This window comes from Nicotiana sylvestris, chromosome 9 (assembly GCF_000393655.2).
Source record: "Nicotiana sylvestris chromosome 9, ASM39365v2, whole genome shotgun sequence".
NCBI classification, from domain to species: domain Eukaryota; kingdom Viridiplantae; phylum Streptophyta; class Magnoliopsida; order Solanales; family Solanaceae; genus Nicotiana; species Nicotiana sylvestris.
This window is the reverse complement of record NC_091065.1, coordinates 81,334,342-81,356,245: the sequence shown is the minus strand read 5'-3', so window position 1 is coordinate 81,356,245 and position 21,904 is coordinate 81,334,342. Positions and strand designations below refer to the sequence as shown.

The 21,904-nt window shown below is 40.5% G+C and overlaps 3 protein-coding genes across 3 annotated transcripts; all 3 read right to left on the bottom strand.

Annotated features, from left to right (window-relative positions):
- Positions 1 to 15,855: 15,855 nt before the first annotated feature.
- Positions 15,856 to 16,470, bottom strand: LOC138877835 (uncharacterized). Its single transcript, XM_070157478.1, has one exon. It carries the CDS (start codon positions 16,468 to 16,470, stop codon positions 15,856 to 15,858), a length of 615 nt encoding a protein of 204 aa, XP_070013579.1.
- On the bottom strand, positions 16,471 to 19,255 carry LOC138877834 (uncharacterized). Its single transcript, XM_070157477.1, has 5 exons — positions 18,471 to 19,255; positions 18,029 to 18,392; positions 17,608 to 17,875; positions 17,168 to 17,406; positions 16,471 to 16,635 (listed from the first exon to the last, which is right to left on the bottom strand). The coding sequence occupies exons 1-5, from the start codon at positions 19,253 to 19,255 to the stop codon at positions 16,471 to 16,473; spliced, it is 1,821 nt and encodes a 606-aa protein (XP_070013578.1).
- A 388-nt stretch (positions 19,256 to 19,643) lies between these two features.
- On the bottom strand, positions 19,644 to 20,909 carry LOC104223610 (uncharacterized). The gene has a single exon (XM_009775066.1). The coding sequence runs from the start codon at positions 20,907 to 20,909 to the stop codon at positions 19,644 to 19,646; it is 1,266 nt and encodes a 421-aa protein (XP_009773368.1).
- Positions 20,910 to 21,904: the final 995 nt, after the last annotated feature.

The window sequence follows — 21,904 nt, the reverse complement described above, 5'->3', positions numbered from 1 at the left end:
AGACAGGGATTAGTCTCATGTAGAGATAAGGCAGTGTTTAGCCTTATGCAAATATGGAGTTCGGGATTAGACTCATACAAATGAGGAGAAAGAGATTAGACTCATGTAACTTCGGAGTCAAAGATTAGACTCAGGCAAATGTAGAGTCAGGGCTTAGACTCATGCAAATGTGGAGTCAAGAATTAGAGTCATGCAAATATGGAGTCAAGGATTAGACTCATGAAAATTTAGAGTCAAGTATTAGACTCATACAAATATGGAGTCAGGGCTTAGACTTATGCAAATGTGGAGTCAAGGGTTAGAATCATGCAAATGTGGAGTCAAGGGTTAGACTCATGCAAATATGGAGTCAGGGCTTAGACTCGTGCAAATATGGAGTCAAGGATTAGACTCATGCAAATATGGAGTCAGGGCTTAGACTCATGCAAATGTGGAGTCATGGATTAGACTTATGCAGATAAGGAGTCAATGAGTAGACTCATGCAAATGTGGAGTCAATGATTAGACTCATGCAAATGTGGAGTAAGCGATTAGACTCATGCAAATGTGGAGTCAGAGATTAGACTCATGCAAAGAGAAAATAGCAGATAAGGGTAGAGTATATCTTAGCTAGGATATGTTCAGCATCTAACGGTCGGATGGATGGTGAATTTTCTTTGTGTACGAATTCTATCATCGAATGTGCCTGCGTTCAAAGAAAAATCGTAAGTTTCATGAGGAGAAGTTGGTTCTTACTTCGTCTACCGGCCTTGCTTTGCTCCACTCTGGAAGCCCCCTTCGAGTTCCCCTAGTTAGCACCTAACTGTTATGAAAAATAAAATTTTCAAAAAATATACATTCATTGATAAAATAGGATTGTTTTCGAAGCGTATTGATATATCAAGTAACTTTTGAGAATTTGGAGAATCCTTCTCAAAATTCTGCCCCAGTTCTTAACTGATGACTGACTTCCTGGCATGTGATGGCGCTGGCTGGACTTGTCCCGAAATTTTGAGGACCCTCCTCAAAATTCTGCCCCAGTTTCTGATTTTGGGGAAAAATAAAAAATTTATTATGATATGACCGAACCCACAAGGCTGCCTACGTATCACCTCTTAAACAGGAATCAGGTCAAGTGTAGTTCAATTACATCAGAAAAGAAAATATGAAATAATCTAGGCATAGTATCTCTTGACTACGTATGAATTGATTGGTTTTGGCCAGATCTCTCCATCCATATCTGCAAGTATGACTGCTCCTCCTGTTAGTACCCTGTGAACCATATACGGACCTTGCCAGTTGGGAGAGAATTTCCCCTTTTCTTCATCTTGGTGTGGGAAGATCTTCTTCAATACCAGCTAACCTGGTGCGAACTTTCTTGGTTTGACCCTTTTGTTGAAAGCTCTTGACATTTTGTTCTAATAAAGTTAGTTGTGACATACTGCGTTCATTCTCTTTCCATCGATAAGGGCCAATTGCTCATAGCAGCTCGGATGACAGCCTCGGTACCATAAACCAGCATGTAGGGTGTTACCTCGGTTGACGTGCGAACTACGGTGCGGTACCCTAATAGAGCAAAGGGTAACTTCTCTTGCCACTACTTGTGATTCTCTACCATTTTCCTTAGTATCTTCTTAATGTTCTTGTTGGCGGCTTCTACGGCTCTATTTATCTGAGGTTTATAGGCGGTGGAATGCTTATGCTTGATTTTGAAGGTTTCACATATAGCTTTCATCAAATCACTGTTGAGATTGGCGGCATTATCAGTAATAATGGACTCAGGAACTCCGAATCAGCAGACAATACGATCATTGACAAAATCTGCGACGACTTTCTAGGTTACAACTTTGTAAGATGCAGCTTCTACCCATTTTGTGAAGTAATCAATGGCTACCAGAATAAACTGGTGACCATTTTAAGCCGTAGGCTCAATCGGACCAATAACATCCATTCCCTAGGCGGTGAATGGCCAAGATGAGCTTGTTGCATTGAGCTCGTTTGGCGGAACTTATATCATGTCGGCATGTACTTAACACTGAAAGCATTTGCGGACATACTGAATACAATCTGTCTTAATGGTCATCCAGAAGTAACTTGCCCTGAGTATTTTCTTGGCCAGAACGAAGGCATTTATGTGCGGACTGCAGGTCCCAACATGTACATCCTCAAATTGCTTAAAAGCTTCCTTTGCGTTGACACACCTTAGTAAACCAAAATACGGAGTTCTCCTATACAAGTTCCCTCCGTTGTGGAAGAAGTGATTTGACAATCTTCATAGCATGTGTTTCTAAGTGTGATTTGCATGCTCCGGGTATTCTCCTTTGGATAAGTACTCCTTGATGTCATGGAACCAAGGCTTTTTGTCTGCTTCTTCCTCGACAGGAGTACAATATGCCGGCTGATTATGGATCCTCACTAGAATGGGATCAATATAGCTCTTATCTAGATGTTGTATCATTGATGACAAGGTGGCCAAAGCATCGGGAAACTCATTCTGAATTCTGGGCACATGTCAGAATTCTATCTTCGTGAACCTCCTTTTCAATTCCTGCACATGGTGCAGATATGGCAATATCTTGGAATTCTTGGTATCCCATTCTCCTTGCACCTAGTGCACAAGCAAATTTGAATCACCGATCACCAACAACTACTGAATGTTCATGTCGACTGCCATGTTGAGCCCTAGTATGCAGACCTCATATTCTTCCATGTTGTTTGTGCAGGGAAATCTGAGTTTTGTAGATACCAAATAATGCTGACCCATTTTTGATACCAAAACTGCTCCAATGTCAACTCCTTTGAAATTTGCGGCTCCGTCAAAGAACATCCTCCAACCATCATATGCTTCCGTAATGTCTTTCTCCTACGAATGATACCTCTTCATCGGGGAATACGTTTTCAAGGGTTCGTATTCTCCTCCCACCGGATTTTAAGCGAGGTGATCTGCTAATGCTTGTCCCTTAACTACCTTTTGAGTAACATAGACGATGTAGAACTCACTCAGTAGTATCTGCCATTTAGCCAACTTCCCAGTAGGCATGAGCTTCTGGAATATGTACTTCAGAGGATCCATTCTGGATATGAGGTATGTAGTGTAGGAACAGAAATAATGACTCAACTTCTAGGCTGTCCAGGTCAAAGCATAGCAAGTGCGTTCAAGCAGAGAATATCGTGCTTCATAAGGTGTGAATTTCTTACTCAGGTAATATATGGCTTGTTCCTTTCTTCCTGTCTCATCATGTTGTCCCAAAACACATCTGAAGGCTCCATCTAATATCAATAGATAAAGTAGCAAAAGGTCATCCTGGTTCTGGCGGGACCAGAACTGGCAGTGTGGACATGTATTCCTTGATCTTATCAAAAGCTTTCTGACAATCCTCGGTCCAACTTGTCACGGCATCTTTCCTCAGCATCTTGAAGATGGGTACACATATTACGGTGGACTGTGCTATGAATCGACTGATGTAGTTGAGCCATACCAGGAAGCTCATTACGTCCTTTTTGCTTTTGGTGGTGGTAACTCCTGAATAGATTTGACTTTAGTCGGCTCGATCCCTCGACAACTGTTAATGAATCCCAATAACTTTCTTGCAGGAACCCCGAATGCACATTTTTCAAGGTTCAACTTCAAATTGTACCTCCTGAGCATGTCGAAGAATTTCCTCAAGTCTGCTATGTGATCTGCGGCCCTCTTGGATTTGATAATGACGTCGTTCACATATACCTCTATCTCCATATGTATCATATCATGAAATATAGTTGTCATGGCCCTCATGTAAGTAGCCCCAACATTCTTTAGACCGAACGACATCATCTTGTAACAGTATACACCCCAAAGCGTAATAAAAGCTATCTTTTGGCATCTTCTTCATCCATCCAGATCTGGTGATAACCTGCGAAGCAATCTACAATGGATTGGAGTTCATTCTTGGCGCAGTTATCGATCAGGATATATATATTTGGTAGTGGGAAGTCGTCTTTGGTAGTGGGAAGTCGTCTTTGGGACTGGCTCTCTTTAAATCCCAATAATCAACAACACCCTGACCTTCCTGTTCTTTTCGGAACTGGCACGATCTTAGCTAACCAGGTTGGGTATTCAACCACCCTTAGAACTTTGACTTTAATTTGCTTGTTAACTTCCTCCTTGATCTTCAAACTCATGTCTGGTTTGAATTTTCTGAGTTTCTACTTGACTAGTGGGCACATGGGATTGGTTGGCAAATTGTGAGCTACTATAGATGTGCTCAAACTGGTCATATAGTCATATGACCATGCAAAGATATCCTCATATTCCTTTAGAAAATGGATATACTCTTCCTTTTCTGTTGGTGACAAATGAATGTTGATGCGGGTCTCTTTAACAGTCTCGGCGGTTCCCAAATTTACTACTTCTGTTTCGTCCAAGTTGGATATAGGCTTGTTCACAAAATTCTCAACTTCCCTGACAATTTCCTCGGGTATCTCATCTTCTTCCTCGGAGTCACTATTCTTATGTTACATTGCCTCATTACATGTCATAGTCAGTGGTTCATCGGGAAAAGTAATAATTACATTATAGAAGGGAAAAGTATAAAAATAGCTATGAATAATGATAAAGGACAAATGCATTTGATTAAAACTGGGAAAATTGTTCAAACCAAGCTTGGCTCGGTGGATCGAGCATTTATTTTGAAACAAAGAAATCTTAAAACAAAATTGCTAGAAATTTAAAATGCCTAGAAGGGCTATAAATTCTGCCAAGCTACCCAGGGACTCGGCAGGCTCGGGATGGTATGGCGGTCTAGTTTCTGAGAACAACTCCCTTTGACATAGTCTGAATGGAGAGGCCTTTTTCCTTGTCCTCCTCAATTATGGCACTACAGTCCATATCCTCATCTTCTAAGAACAGGTCCTTTAGCCCAGCTAGTGCTTTTTCTTCAGCAGTTCCCCAGATTATGTCCGCCTGATAGAAAGCTTATTCTAAACGGGGTACCGGTTGCTCAAGATGGTAATACGGTCCACGCCATGGAGGCGACCACAACCTGCACTTTGCCATGTATACTGGTAGGTGGTACCATGGTTTTTCAGCCGTAGTGGCTTGGTGATACCCTAGAAGTTCTTTCCCAACCCTTTGCCGGGTTCATATCCGGACCATGCTAATATGCTTTCGATTTTGTTACCCCACCACTTATCCTTCTCGACGGCATTGACCCATTCAATGTGATGGTATGTTTCCCCTTCTAGCCTCCTTCTATGTCCAATGGCCGGGATGGTTTGACTGGTGTAGATGGGGTTACTCCCATCTCCATGAATTATTACCTCCTGACGGTTCCATTCGAATTTTATGACTGGTGTAGATGGGGTTACTCCCATCTCCATTAATTATTACCTCCTGACGGTTCCATTCGAATTTTATGACTTGATGTAGTGTGGAGGGCACGGCTCCAGTTGCATGGATCTATGGGCAGCCCAATAGAATATTTTATGAGGCTGGTATGTCAAGCACTTGGAATTCAATGTCGAACCAAGTTGGCCCCATCTTCAAGCAAAGGTTGATTTCCCCGATAGTGGCCCTCTAGGACCCATCGAAAGCTTTCACATTCATGCTTCCGGTCCGTATTTCATGGAAAGCTTTATCCAACCTTTTCAGAGTGTCCAACGGACAAATGTTTACACTCGAACCTCCATCAACCAGGACCCTGGCAATGAACTTGTCTTCAAATTTTACCGTAATGTGCAATGCTCGATTGTGATTCAGACCTTCGGGCGGCAACTAATCTTCGTGGAAGATAATCTTATGGCTCTCCAGTACCTGACCGACCATGTTGGCCATTTCTCCACCGATGATATTATTGGGTACATAAGCCTCGCTTAGTACTTTTATCAAGGTGTTCTTGTATGCCTCTGAATTCTGTAATAGTGATAGGATAGATATCTGAGCAGAGACTTTGTTCAGGTGATCAATAACATAATACTCTTTCGCATGTACTTTCCTCCACATGTCATCCTGCCCGGTCTCAATGGCAGGCTGCCAAGCAGTGGCATCCTTACTTGAACCTCCCAGGTGTTCGGGTTTGTAGACTCTTCCAGTTCTAGTCATCCCTTGTGCGGTATCAGATTCCTCTATCTTAGTCTTCCCTTTTCGCCGAGCCTCGGTGACACAATCCTAAGGTATCACTTTTGAGTTGAATGGGGGTGCGGTTGACACCGTCACAGTGAAAGGTGTGACCACTTCTACCTCAAATGGAGCGGAGGTGGCTACGGGCGGAGCTACTTCCACCTCGAATGGAATTGATGCAGTTACCTCAACGTCAATAGGTGCCTGAGTCTAAAGCATGATAGGAGTGAGTGTAACTACAACCTTAAAGTCATCGCCTTCTCGGAAAAGCCTGATTGACCCCTTAGGGCCCCATTCCTCATTTGTTTCTATAATATGTACACTGTCACCTCTATGATCAGGGAGGGGATTGTTGCGGACATTAGGTGCGGCTTCCTTCTCTTGTATGACCTTGTTGTCAATAAGTGTCTGGATCTTATCCTTTAATGTTTGGCACTCAGCAGTAGTGAGCCCTTTCATACCGGAGTGGTATGCACAAGTTTTGTTCGGATTGACCCATTGGGATGGATTTTATAGAGCCACATCGGGAATAAGAGTGATGTAACCTGCGGCCTTTAACCTTTCATACAATTGGTCGATGGGCTCAGCAATGGCGGTGTATTGTCTTGGTGGCTTACGGTCGAAATTGGGTCTTAGTCTTGGATAATTTTTGCTGGTTGGTGGTGATTGGAAGTGGGATGGTTGGGAATTGTAGGTATGATGGACAGTGGTTGGTTGGGAATATATAGGAGATGAAGGTTGATACGTAGGTGGTGATGCTTGGTATGTAGGTGGAGGTGTTTGATAGGTGGGCAGAGGTGTTTTGTATGTGGGTAGGGGTGTTTGGTATGTGAGTGGAGTTTTGGGCCTTGGGCCACCATTACTGCCCCAACATCTCTTTTATTCGATATGCCACCTGATTGGAGTGCCTTATTCATGGCTTGCAGTGCCTCAAAATTTGTTACCATCCCGCTCTTGATTCCTTCCTCGATCCTTTCCCCAAGCTTGATGATATCCGAGAATTTATGACTTTCGATGACCATCAGCCTCTCGTAATATTGTGGATCATGTGCTATGACGAAGAATTTATTTATCTGTTCTTTGTCCAAAGTGGGCCTGACCTTGGCGGCTTCCGACCTCCAATGAGTAGCATATTCGCGGAAAGTCTCAGTAGGTTTCTTATTTAGATTCTTAATGTAGAAGACATCTGGTGCATTTTCTGTGTTGAACCTAAATCGGTCTATGAAATCTGACGCCATGCTCACCCAATTTGACCATTTCTTGGGATTCTAGATGATATACCAAAACAAAGCATCCCCAGTAAGGCTCCTCATGAAGAGCTTCATCCGAATCTTTTCATCTTTTCCAAACCCGACCAGGTTATCACGGTAGGTCCTTAGGTGAACCCTGGGATCACCTATTCTATTGAACATTTCAAACTTGGGAGGTTTGTATCCCTTCAGCAATTCCACATCGGGCTGTATGCACAGATCTTTATAGTTCAAACCTTTTTATTCCTCTATCGCCTTCAACACCTTGAACTTGACTTGTTAACTTCTTGAGTTATTCGGCCATGTTCTTAATGATCAGGTCCTTTTTGGAGGATTTTGGTGCACAAGATATTGGCTGGGTAGAATGTGGTATAGTTTCCACGTATATGGGGTTGCTCTGATGGGTGCCAAAGACTTGGGTATAGTGATGGTCGTTGGTGGAGTTTTGTGGATCGGGAATGAGTGGCGATGTATTTTCAGTAGTGTGGTAAGTGGTGGTTGGTGGGTATGGAATTGGATAATGATGTTGTTGTGGTGGAGTTTGTACCGACGATGGATTGATATTTTGAGATGGAGTTGTGTATTGACTTGGTACGATAGGATTTTGTGGTTTTTGGTTTTGTGTGTTCTGATGAGGCATTGGATTTTTTGTGTTTTGTTGGTGGATATCAGGGACGTTGAGGGTAAGTGACAAGTTTGCCAAATTGCGGACATGCTTAAGTTCTCCTTGGAGTTCTAGTATCTTTTGTTCAAGTCTCAAAACCAGGTCATTCGGGGCTGGAATACTACGGCCATCGGAAGTCTCGTCATTCTCAATGTTTTCCTTTCTAATTCCACTTAAGTCGTCCATCTTTGATTTCCCTGTTCTTTTTGTGTTGCTTGGAGGAGGAAGAGGTAGAGGGCCTCTAGATCTGCTATGATATGCTAATGAGGCCAGTATGGATGAACTAATCTATGGGGATGGGAATAATAATTAAAAAAAAGGTAACAAGTTAGTGGGGATCCTGAAATGTTTGCAGTATGTAAACACACATTGCGAAATATAAACTCGCATCCTAATTTGGAAGCCTCGTTGTGCCTGAGGTAGGCCTTGCGACAAATAAATTTGGAGAGCTTCAAATGCGAATAAATGCTTCATTTCATAATATAAAAGTAGACGAATCCAAAAATGACACTGACACAATAATAAAACAAGTCACTACTGGCACTTGGCCTTATTAAATTTTAAGAAAAATAAGTAAATCTAATCTATCTGTTCCCAGAAGGACCTTCCCCAGATTCGATCTTCTGGACTCCATCAAACAGATCTCCCAGCTTGTGCAGTACCAGCAGCAAGTAGGCTCGGGCCAGATGTCCTCCCTCGGCTACTTCAGCATTCTGATAGTTTTCAATCCTTTTTATGACTTTTCCCTCCAATTCCACTATTCCTCACTCCAGGTATTGCGGTTTGATGTTGGAAGTGGCCGCCATCTCTTTCCATTCCTCAATCAACCTCACGTTACTCTCATGTATCTCCTAATGCTCATTCTTAGAGTCGTGGACTCTCTTGACTGCCTGTTGTATTTGACTTGGGCTTCAACTTCCTTGTCTATGATTCTGTTCCCTCAGCCAGTCCTCGGTGTCACCGTTCCTTTTAGATTGTCCTCCAACTATGTAGGGTAGAGAGGCTCGCACCCTGTGTGATATTTGTCTGGCTCAATTGTGCTTTTCTCCACAATGATTTTGCAGTGCCACATGTGCTGAGCTTGGCACTTGTAAGGTATGTCATCATCTTGGAAATCTGCCCTAAAATGACTCACCTTGACGACCTGTGGTACAACCTGCTTTCTGCATGCTTGCCTCATAACTCGCATAGGGACATATGTATATATCCCTCTTAACCCGATCAACACCAAATGTGGAGCATCCCTGGAACTGATAATGAACTCGTTCGTTGGAAACCATTCAACCATCCTTTGCACCTGTCCCTCGATCAGATTTTCGAAGAACTCTACCCATTCACTAGCACTTTTCGGCTGCGCAAATCTGTCTAGAATATAGGTCATCTGCGTAGGGTGATGGAAAGTAATGTGGTCGTTCCAAGCCCTTCGAGGAAATTCTTGGTGATAGCGACCCTTTTAGAGATGCTCCAACAACCATAATTGTAGCAATAAGTTGCAACCCTCGAAATGCTTGACCCCTCTCTAAAAGCGCTCCATGGCCCTGTAGATGTCAACTATGATCATGGGGACTATGGTATATGTTTGTCCATTAATCCCTTCCATCAGAGTTTTAGCGACCATAGCCAACCTAGTGTGGATTCTTCCCTTTTTCATTGGGAACACTATCAGCCCTAGAAAGCACACAATAAACACGAACACTCTGTAGTGGATGTGACCCAGTGAAGTGAGGTCGATCTCATCATGATAAGTGTGGAAAGACTTTCTATGGCCATACCTCTCATAGAGATATTCGAAAGGTATGTAGGAGTCCTTCAAGCACACTAGGTCGACATTCTTTTTCAGTCCCATCATCTTCAAACATCCCCTGCCCGTACGGTTTTCTGGCACCAAAATCCCAAGACTATCCCAAGTCAACCCTGCAAGTCCTCCTATTTCCTCTAGAAGCGGTGTCATTTCTATGTCACCGAAACAGAACACTCTTTCAGTATCCTAGAATACGATAGCAGCCTCGATCAATTTGTTGTTTGGTTCCATATCTAGCAGGGATGGAAAGTTACCCATGTACTTTTTCTCATACTTCTGGTCACTTGAGGAAGGATCTTCCCACCAATCTAGCAACAATGGAGGGATATTTCTAACCATACCGAATCTGGGGACCTCGTGCCTCATTTTCTGCAAAACAAAAGGGTTAGGCCTTACCCCCACCGGACTCAACTATTTATACATTTATGATCAACATATCGACATTTAGTCCTCCAAATTAATGCACAGAACGTGGTTGCGCCCGTTGGGATTATGGAAAACCCGATGGACTTTGGATAAGGCTTATCATAAAGGATCATTATATGGATAACATAACTGACCCGACTAGGTTTGACCATGATGCATGCATTATTTAAATAGAGTAAGGTTTCTATAGGGTTTTGGACTGGTACCCTCAAGCGGATAACTTGAGGGGGAAGACACGGAACCGTCGACTGCACCGATGATCAACTAGTTTTACCACAAATAAGTCTTTCTGAATTTAAGGTAATAAATAGGAAGAGCTCAACCACTCATTAAAGCATTTCTATGGGATTTAATACGCACGAGTAGAATATGATGTGGAGCATGATTTATGCAGCAATTAATAACATGTAGGCAAGTATTTTCACATAGGAAATAAAATAAATACAACATTTAAATAATTGAAAAGACAGTTACAGAAAAAGGAAAACAAAGAGAAAGTTAGTTTTTAGGGTAATAAAGAAATCAGAAAAGCTTGAAAAAAAATAGACAGTTAAACTCAAATAAGGGAGAAGGGTACAGGATAAGCATGCTTGGACTAATTTGTAAAAGACAAGTTCGTTATGGTAAGAGGCTAAAAATATCCCCAGCAAAGTTGTCATGCTGTCGCGCCCCATTTTTCCATCCCCTTTTTGATGGGGGAAGAGGTCCGTGTTTCAATATTCACAGGGTGTAATGACATATTTCCTTTTGGGAATTGGGCATGAAGAGTCGGCACCTAACGGATTATGGTGCGTTAGGGCACCTAGAGTGATTAACGCTTGGGTTGGTTTGCATTACCAGAGATTAGGGTAAGGGCTCGAGGTAACCTCGAGGAGAAGGTGTTAGGCACCCCTCTTGGTCCACAACTGTGGGTCCCGATCGAACTTATATTCACAAATTAGTCCATATAAATAGTTAAATCAAATAAGTTGCAAGTAAAGCACGTTTGATAACTCGAGTGACAAGATAAAGGTTTGAACAAGTTGTAAAAACAAAGAGTTTAAATAAAAAGAGAGGTTTTGGTAAAGAGGGGTCCTAGGTTGTTTATCCTATAGGATCACCCGACGCAATGTACGGTAAACACTCCTCAATGAGGGGCTACACGTGACATTAACGCGTATTCATCATATCCCATGTCTACCCTTCCCATCCCCTTATTGGGCATGCAAAGCGAGTGTTTGGTCAATGATTCTTATTGTGTGCTACTACCCGTCCTTTCTTAATGATCTCGGAGGGAGTTAGGACCTCTACCTATAGGTAGTTCTAGATGTACCCCTAAGGTTTAGAAAGGCAAAAACTCTAAGACGACAGTTAAAACATTTAGGACTTTCACACATAATGGGAGCAATTAAGAGGCCCAAAGTTTCCTCCTAAAAAAACATATAAAGCAGCACGACTCAAACACAGTTAAGATCTTATTAATCGATGTCCTAAAGCAGGATATCTAAGTGAAGATGTAGAAATATACAAAACCTTTTATACACAGTAAGTTATACCGTAGTGATTGGGGACTCTTTTTAAAAGCCTATTAGAATCAGGAACGTTAAGCGACATAGACAACTTTAGGGAAATGCAGTTTTTTGAAAATGCCCTAGGGCTTGCTTATATGCAGAACACTGGTATCTATGTTAATGCAGAAACAAACAGGTTTTCGAAATCGACTCCTTTAATACCTATAGGCAAGATATCTAATGAGTTTGAGGCAATTTTGAAAGAACTTGTTTCAGGAAATGTTTAACACTTAATAAGACCAGTTTTTAAAAATGAACTAGGCGTAATGGAGTTGATTCATTAGGATAAATTAAATTATCAGATAGAATTGCGAGTAGAGATCCCTATAGGCATGATATCTAGGCGTATTACTGATTTTAATCGATTTGCAGCAACATACAGAAAGACTTATTAGAACTGAATCGGAGTTGAGTCTTATAGGCATGACATCTACTGATTTAAGACATAATTGTTTGGAACCTAAAAACATGGTTTCTAACATGGCAAAATGCAAAACCTTATGAACATGTTTTCTACTTGATGTAAACAACTTAGAAGTGAAATCCTATTGGCATGATTTCTATTTAGGCACATCAATCAGGTTCAAGAGAGTAGATCTATGAGCATGTGTTTCTATTTATGCAAGCATCCAGACTTTTAAAAATAATGTCCTAAGAGAAGGATCTCTACCCTTATTACCCAGAAAGTATTCATCTACCCACTCTTTTACTAAATACCCCAAATATCTGTTTACAAATTATTACAGGCCAATGAATGAATTACATAAGTAAAATAGAAAATCAAGAAGCTATTCTATATGGAGCCTTCAATTAGGCCCAAGTTTCCCAAAGCCTCCAATGGTCTCATAAGCCTCAATTGCATAGACAAATCAGAGTCTAGGTGCATTAAAGTTCCCTAAGGGTCTCAAGGACCCCACCCAATGCTTACACCTAGACTTAGCAACCAAGAATTGAACCTGTGTAGTGTGGAAAGTCCAACCTCATTATGCCAGAGTTCAGAGGGCTCTCAAGAGGATCCCAAGGCAGTACATATAATAGAGAGGGCAGAACTTATTGACTAAGAGTAAAGTGAAAGTGCAAGACACAGGTTGAAAAAGGTTTATTAAGGACTGTATTAGAAAGTCTGTTTTGAAAGTAATTAGTAAAGCAACAGAGATTGTTTGAAAAAGAAGTTGGATCAGTAAACAAAGATCAAACACCTTAAGATATGATCACACACAGCTAGTTTACAGAATCCAAATGAATTCAGTAGTCACACAGAGGTCAAGGGGTTTGGGACACATAGACATTTGGCTGCAAACATATAACCCAGCAAGAGTCTTAGGACTGGTTTGGACATGCTCAGGAACAATTGACACTGGCATAGTCACAAACCAGTCATGAAGAACACAAACACATAAAGGGGTGATAGGGATTTGGGGATTCATAGGATGATAAGTACACAATGAGTAAAAGACAATTAGCAAGGCATGCTTTGAAACACACATAAGGGAATACACTAATCTAAAGGAAGGGGAATGATAATAACATGCTGATAATGTAACTTAACTACAAGTTTCACAACAGAACCACAAGTAGAAACAAACTAGAAATAAGAGAAACTGAAACAATAAGAGAAAAATGTTGTTGTTGGAGCTTTAAATTAAAATTAGGACATACCAGTGAAGAGAAAAGTAAGCAGAATGAGAGAACAAGACAGCACAAATGATTAGCCTTGGCTTGTAGTCGGCTAACAGTACCAAATAGCACAAGAGAGAGAGAGAGAACAGAGATTTTAGTAAGAGAGGTAGTTTTTGAACCCAAGTGTTCGTATGTGCTAATGAAAGACTTAGGGTACTTATAGTTGAAAATAGGTAGTAAAATAAAGTAAGAATCATAGTATCATAAATTGAGGAATTCAGAATCAATCAATTAGAAAATCAAGGAAGTACTCCCTTAAGTTAAGGGAGTTAATTCAAATGGTAAGAAACAACAGCATATAAGGGAAGAAAATAAAATTACTACAGGACTAATTAAGGAAAGAATCAAGATTTAGTAAGCATAGGGTAGTCAATTAAGACTAGGTTCAGAAAAACCCTAATTAAGGAATAATTCAGCAAGAACCAAGTACCATAACAAATAAGGTAATAAAATCAATAAATTTAAACAGACGAGTAGAATTTTAGGGTTTTTAAAGAAAACCTTTCAATTGAACCATCAAATAAGGGAATCAAAATCAAATCAAGAGAGGCTCATGATTCTATATTGCGACATATAAATAGTGAATAATGAACAGATGTAGCAAACAGATAAGGTCAACCATATCGACAAAAAGAAGCAAGAGATGAACAAATCAAGATGAATAACAATCACACAGAGGTGATATAAATAGGCTAAAGACTCAGTAGAAAACCCATTCAAAGCATGGTAACCGACAAAAACTTTAACAAGATCAAGTAATCATGCTAACACATAGAACAAAACAAAGAGGATCTATGAACTGTCATAACATGCTTTATCCCATTCCCAATATATTCGCAAAATAGGCATGCGATCATCCAGTCTGACCACCTTTCTTCCAAGTCAATCTCACCCCATGCATATGCCATCTCCAGTAATGTGGGAAAACATGCACTATCAAAGTAGCACATTCCAATTCATTGTCCAGCGTGCATTGCATTTCCAGCGCGTAATTCCATTTGAAAACAGGCATGTATCCCTGTTGTAATTTAAAATGTCGTTCTAAAAAGACACGCCCCCACATCTTTTGTTTTGAATGCTGCCAGTATCCATGCGTGTATCACGATTCTTTCCAAATTGCATCCTTGTGGTCGCACATGGTGTAATCCAGCTTTTCTAGAATTGTGCAAATCAAGTGCATGCTCAAAGCACTCCGAATAAAACATGTCCCCGTTTTTGTTGTCAAGGCCCCATGCGCATGCCTTCTTGCTGGACGACTTTCCACCCCATGCGTAGGCCATGCATTCGTCTCCAGTTCAGAGAGAAACAATTCCAGCGTGCAATTTCATGTCCAACCAAATTTCGTGCAATTAGTGCAATTTCATGGAAACGCTCTTCCATTTCTCGAATTGAGCTAAAGTATTGCATGCTCAAGTATCAAAAGCATTCATGTCCAGCATGCTTTACCTTACAGCGTGCCTTTCTATGTGAGAGCATGCGTGCCTCCCTTTTTGTATTTTACTCCCAAATCTCGCGTCCCAGCTGCTCTAGTTGTGGCAGTTGTTACCCTCCACGCGTGTGCTTTGTTCTTCCATTCCTGCATTCATTTTTGCTCGATTGCGCTGCCCAGACCAAGAGACAGGCTTCACGCTTTTCACAATAAACCATGTGCTTACATGAAAGGGTTTCTCGTAGCCCTCCATGCCAATTCCCTAGCGTGCTTGTGCAGATTCCAATAAATTTGTTATCTGTTACTGGGCATAATATCACATGCCCATCTTGTTTACTAAAATATTTTTGTTCTTTAACATAACTTAGTTGTACCTGCGTGATAGAAATACCCTTCTCCCTTAGGATTGGAGTATATTGGTCGATTAAGTTGACATGCCTCATGCTCTTCCTTTTCTCTTTGCTTCTTATCTCCTGTCCACCTTCACCCTTAGACTTGGACATTGCATCCTATCTTCATTAACCAAACTCCTTCCCTGTGCATCTAGATGACAGAATTGTTGGCATTCTATTTCTCCATGATCTAAAGCATAATTAGCCAAATGATCAGCCAGCTTGTTGCCCTCCCTATGAATATGAGTAACTGTGTAATTTCCCCCATTCATTAGTTGCATCATTTCCTGTACCTGCTCAGATATGATCCATGGTGGTTTCCAAATCCCATCCATTATCTTTTTTAATAACATTGAGTCAGTTTGAAGCCATACATGAGAGTATTGTTGAAATCTGCAGAACCTTAGTGCTTCTACCATGGCCGTCGCTTCAGCTACTGTGTTTGTTGTCTCTTCAATCTCCCTCCCTACTGACTTGACTATGTTACCATTTTCATTTCTTATACAAAAACCTATTGAGCTTCTGCCTGGATTTCCCCTCGATGCCCCATCCGTATTACCCTTTAGCCATCCTGCACTTGGAAGTTCTCACGTGACTTTGGTAACCTTAAGTTTTGGAGTGAAATTTTCCATCATAGCTAGAAGATCATTCCATTTGTGAGGCACCATGTCCATCCCAGGCTTTCTCACTTTCACCAATGCCTGGAGATTTGATGAAACTTGATAAATCACCCTGCTAGTTGTCACAGCATCACCATACTTCATACTATTTCTTCTTTTCCAGAGTTCCCATACTACACATGAGAGGAGTGCTTGCATTACTGGTTTGAGCCTTAAACACACATTTGCAGTCCAACATTTTGTGATTGATTGGTGCAATGTAAGTCCCTCCACAGCTATACCTGCCCTCGATATAAAATACTTCCAAGTTGTCTTTGCAGTTTCTGATCTAAAAAATAAGTGCTGAAGAGATTCCTCATCAGGCCATACACAACACCAACATTTTGATGGCATGCAGTAGCCTACCTTTTTCAAGAAATCATCTAAAGGTAACTTTGCTTTCCACACTTTCCACATGAAAAATGCTATTTTAAAAGGCAATCCCTTTACCCAAATCATCCTATAAGCTGTTCTTGGTTCGTCTCTTCTTCTCGTATAATCCCATGCTGACTTAACACTGAAATATCCTCTTGTTTCCAACATCTAACAAGGTACATCAAGAACCTGCTTAGGGAAAAGTGGTTTGATTTTCTCCAGAATGTGTACTGCTAAGTCTTCAGGAAGCATTTCAAATAGCCTGTCCACATCCCACTCACCATCTAAGGTAACCTCATGTACATTTTGTACTGTTTCATCAATGCCAAAGTCCTAAGGAACCAAAAAATATAGTGCCCCTAGACCTGTCCAGTTTTCAAACCAAAAAAGTGAGGATCCCCTTTTTGTTTGCCAAAATATTTGATGTTCAATCAGATCTCTGCATTCCAGCATTTTTCTCCAAATGTGAGACCCCCTTTTCCATGGAACAACTACTTAATTCATTTTCTTACAGTATTTCTGACATACGAAAGAGCTCCATAGGCTTGGTTTTGTTCTGAAATTCCACCACAACTTGCTGAATAATGCCTTTGCTACATCATGCAGTGACCTGAAACCTATTCCTCCTTCCTCAACTGGCATGCATAAGGTATTCCATGAAGCCCAATGCCTACTAGTTTCCTCCTACAGAGCTGCTCCAGAAAAACTGAGCAAACAATTTGTGCAACCTATTTATCACATATTTTGGAGGGTTTACAGCTGATAGTAGATGCATAGGCATGCTTTGCAGTACATGGGATATGAGAACTACCCTGCCCCCTACTGATAATAACTTGCCCTGCCATGATTGCATTTTGTCCATTACCTTAGTAATTAGGGGCTGATAGTATTCCAGTTTTCTCCATGCATAAAAAATAGGACAACCTAGGTATATGATAGGAAATTCATTCCTATGAATGCCTGTGATCCTTTCCACCTTGATGACCACTTCCATGTGTGTTAAATGATGCAGGTACATAGCTGATTTGGTCTTGTTAATAAGCTTCCCAGATGCAGCTTCATAAGCATTCAACACTTGCATAATCAGCATCAGAGATGTTTCATCTAAGGATGAGAAAATAATCATGTCATCTGCATACGCCAAATGATTTATCTTTGGACTTCACTTTGGCATCCCAAATCCACAAAAATACAGGTTAGTATGTAGTGCATTGAGGCCCCTAGATAATGCTTCTGCTGCCAAGATAAACAAAGTTGGAGATACAGGATCACCTTATTTTACTCCCCTTGAGGACTTAAAGAAACCATGAGCTTGACCATTGATTAGAATAGAATACCAATTGTTTGAAACTAATCCAAAGGCAATCCCTATCAACCTTTCTGTGAATCCCATCTTTCTCATTACCTTTGTTAGGAATAGCCAAGATAATCTATCATAAGCTTTGGCCATATCTAGCTTCAGCATGACATTAGGTCCAGCCATTGTTCTAAGCCTAATGTCAATGACTATCTCCTGAGTTAGAAGGATTTTTTCTACTATATTCCTGCCCTTAACAAAACCTGGTTGTTCCTCCTATATCAGACTTGGGAGAAATTTCACTAGCCTTTCATGCACGACCCTCGATATAACCTTATTTGAAAAATTACTGAGGCTTATTGGTCTTAGATCAGAAAAAGTGGTAACTTCTTTTTTCTTTGGTAGCAGAACTAGGTTTGTGTGTGTTACACACTTTGGTAGCTCATGACCATTGAAAAAAGCCCTCACCATGTCGTACAGGTCATCCCCTATTATGTCCCAACAAGAATGATATAGCTTGCCTGTCATACCATCTGGCCCTCCAGCACGATCACCATTAAGTCCAAATACTACCACTTTAACCTCCTCTTTTGTTGGCTGCTTAATCAATTCTACATTCTGTTCATTGTTAATCAGATTAGGAACATGCTCTACGATATCAAATAAAGAAGGAGTAGCTGCTTCTGTGAACTGTTCCTCGTAAAATTTGATAGCCTCTTCTGCAATTTCTTTTTCTTCTTCAATCCATGTTCCTCCACTATTTTGAATTCTGTTATGCTGAAGTCTCTGCCTCCTACCTCTCACTTGTGCATGGAAGAACTAAGTGTTCCTATTCCCTTTCTTGAACCAAGTCATGCCCGCCTTTTATTGCCAATATTTCTCCTCTAGTGCAAGACATTTGATCAAGTCTGCCTGAACCTTTTTTAGTATTTCCCTATTCATCCCTGTAGGATTTGCTTCAAATTCTGCTTCATGAACCATCACTATCTCCTCCATGCTTGCTATCTTTTGGAAAATATTTCCAAATGTAGCCTTACTCCACAATGAAAGGGTCTTCTTTAATTTTTTTAACTTGTGATTAAAAATAATAAAAGGATTTGCACTGAAATCGGCTGTCCAGTTATCTCTCACCACATCTTTAAAAGTTGCATGTTCCACCCAAAAATTCAAGAACTTAAAAGGCTTTTTTATTGGTGGAGTCTCAATATCACACTTCAGATACATTGGACTATGATCGGAACCAGTCTTTGACAAATGTTGCACCTCTATTCCCGAAAATGTTTGTTGGAATTGAATATTGGCCAAGCATCTGTCTAGCCTTTTGAATATACAGTCTTCCTCTGCTCTCCCATTCCACCATGTGAATATGCTACCTTTAAATCCAAGGTCGAAGAGATTGCAAGTGTTGACGCATTGTAGAAAATCATCAATTTCATTCAATGACACAGGTAACCCATCAAACTTCTCTTCTTCGTCCCATATTACATTGAAATCTCCCCCTACTAGCCATGGTGAATCCATATCCCTTGCCATTGCATATAATGAATCCCATAATTCTATCCTCTCAATTGCATCACATTTAGCATATATCAATGTTAAAACTAACTCCACATGCGATTCAGTATGAAACAATCGTAGTGTTAATTGTTGCACCATATTGTACATGACAGTTACCTCAAATACCTCATCTATGAACGCCCAGATCTTGTTGGAAACATTTGAAATTGCTTGTACAAGTCCTATCTAGTTTCTGTACCTTTCCAGTTTTTTTGCTTGTTGCTTTGGCTCCATTAATCCTACAAATTCATAGTGATTTTTCCTATGCATTTTTGTCAACCTTTCAAAGGACTGCAGTGTGTTGACTAACCTTATATTCCAAATGAGAGCATTTATCACTAATTGTTTGATTTAGCCAGCGTTCTCCTTGTGTGCACCCCAGGTTTTGGGGCTGCAAAATTATCTTTTTGTTGCGTCTTCTTACCTTTTGCTGCTGATTTTGCCTTTTCCACTTGCGTAGGTGATAAGTCACCTTGCCTTGCAGCATTCATAAGGTGTTGAGTAGTTGATTCGTGACCCATGACGTATCCTGATCTGCCAGGTTCTTCTTCTTCTTTATTGTCTTCCTTCCCTGATATAGCTCCACCTGCATTCTTTTAAGGACCAATGCCTTCTCTTCTACTCGTTTTAAAAGCTGCAACTGCTTTTTCTCCAATGTACCAGTAACATGTGCTATTTCTGTTTTTTGGTTTGGCTGTTTCTCCTTATCTGTTGTGTTGTGTTCTTTCTGAAGTTTATCGTCTTCTATTCGTCCCGGATCATTTACCTCTGGGCCTCTTCCTTCATAATTTCTAATTTCTGTGACTTCTGTTATCTGGTAATTATTGTTGTGATCACCAATTTCTGAATCTCCCATTATTAAAAGATTACCAGACGTATTGTTGTCATTTGCATGGAGTTCTCCATTTACACTTTTCTCATTTAAACTTTGCTCATCTTCTTCTTTGTCCTTCTCATTTGGTTCCTCATCAGCTTGTGCTCCTAGTGGTACTTCGTTTTCCTCTGAATCGTATTCCCTTTGTGCATCCCATAGCCTGCCTCCACAGCCTTGCACTCTTTCTTTAAATGTAGACGATTTTAATCCTTCTGCTTTAGTATTTGGAGTTTTATTAAGTTCCTTGTTCACAACTGTATCTTGTGATGGTATTTCCTTGCATGATGTATTGATCTTCACTATTCCATCTCCTATTTTATCCTTGAAACTTCTTTCTACCCATTGTGCAGTATAGTTTTTTGCTTTTAATGCTTCCTTTCCATTGACTAGACCATTAGTCGAACAAATACTCGATGAGTTAAGATGAAAGGATTGTGCTGTTGGATCTAGCTTTCCCTCATTATTGACCATATGTTTTGGTTTTTGCTTTGTAGATGCTTGGTTATGAACTGCTGGACTGTTAGTTGTTGCATTAGCTGCCACCATTGCCAATTGATTAACATGTTCTTCCTCTTCCTCCATCCCTTGTAATATTGCAAACTTGTTAGCTACTTGAACATGATCATTATCTTCATTGTCTACTGCCACCAATTCCTTACCACTGTTGCTTTGTGCTTCTGCTTGTCTATCTACATTGCTTGTACCCTCCTTGTTCTTGTTGTTTTTAAGCTGCTTATTTGGTGCTATCTCCATTCCATTATTATTGAGGCTAGTATTTTGATTTACTACACTTCTAACTCTGTTGTCCTTCACTTCCTTCCATTGCTCTTTTGTTGTAACATTCACATTACCCACGACCTTTCCACTAGATAAAAACATTATAGGGTGTGAGTTCCCTCTTTCCTACTTCTTAGCTATATCTGCTTGGTTAGCATTCTCCTTCTCCACATATAGTTCAGGGTGTATCCTCCAACATTCAAATTGGTCATGCCCTTGAAGTTTACAATGTCTGCAATATTTAGGCATCATGTCATATTGAATTCTCACCCATTCAGTTTTTGTTGTTCCATTAGCGTCATTGAATATGTCCATCCTCACCTTTTTAGGCAAATCTGCAAGTAGATCAACTAGTACCTTTACCCTAGCACAACTTGGTCTAGTTTTATTAATAGTTGCCATGTCCAGATGCATAGGTTTACCTACTGCTGTAGCTATAGAAAATAGACATTCCTTCATAAAAAAGGTAGGCAATAGACCTGGGAATGAGATCCAAGCCATTGCCTTGGGTGTTTCTTCATCTGCTCTAAACTTTGAGTCATAAATCAATGGCCTAAGCTGATATTGATAGCCATCCCTGTCCTTTATGTAATGAGTTTTTGATGAGAAATGAAGATAGTCCTGCCTTAACGTCATTCTAATCAAAATGTGTCTATCCCTTGGAAATCCAATGTTACACTCACCTTTAATTCCGCATTGAATAGGTATTAACTTGCGCAGTTGTTGAATTTCTGGGCTGCCATAAGAACATTTACCAACTATTGCATATTGTAATCCTTCGATGATATCCATCCTTTCTACTTCTGCTTCTGTGAACGGAATAACATTCTCTCCATTTAATATTGTAGGTGGACGAATTGGAATTGGCTCAACTTCTTGTTGCTCATGCATTGCAGCATTTAACGTGCAAGGTTTCAGAATTTTGGAGTAATCCATCAGTTGTTTGTTGATATTTGTGTTCCCTGATGTTTGTGCAATGTTTGGATGAGGTTGGGTAGGCAGCGCAGCCACAAAAAGTGGCTGGCCACCTGCCTGTGTGTTCATTACAGTTGTAATTCTTTAGCACTTTAATTACATGAGAAAGGTGCAGCAGCTTT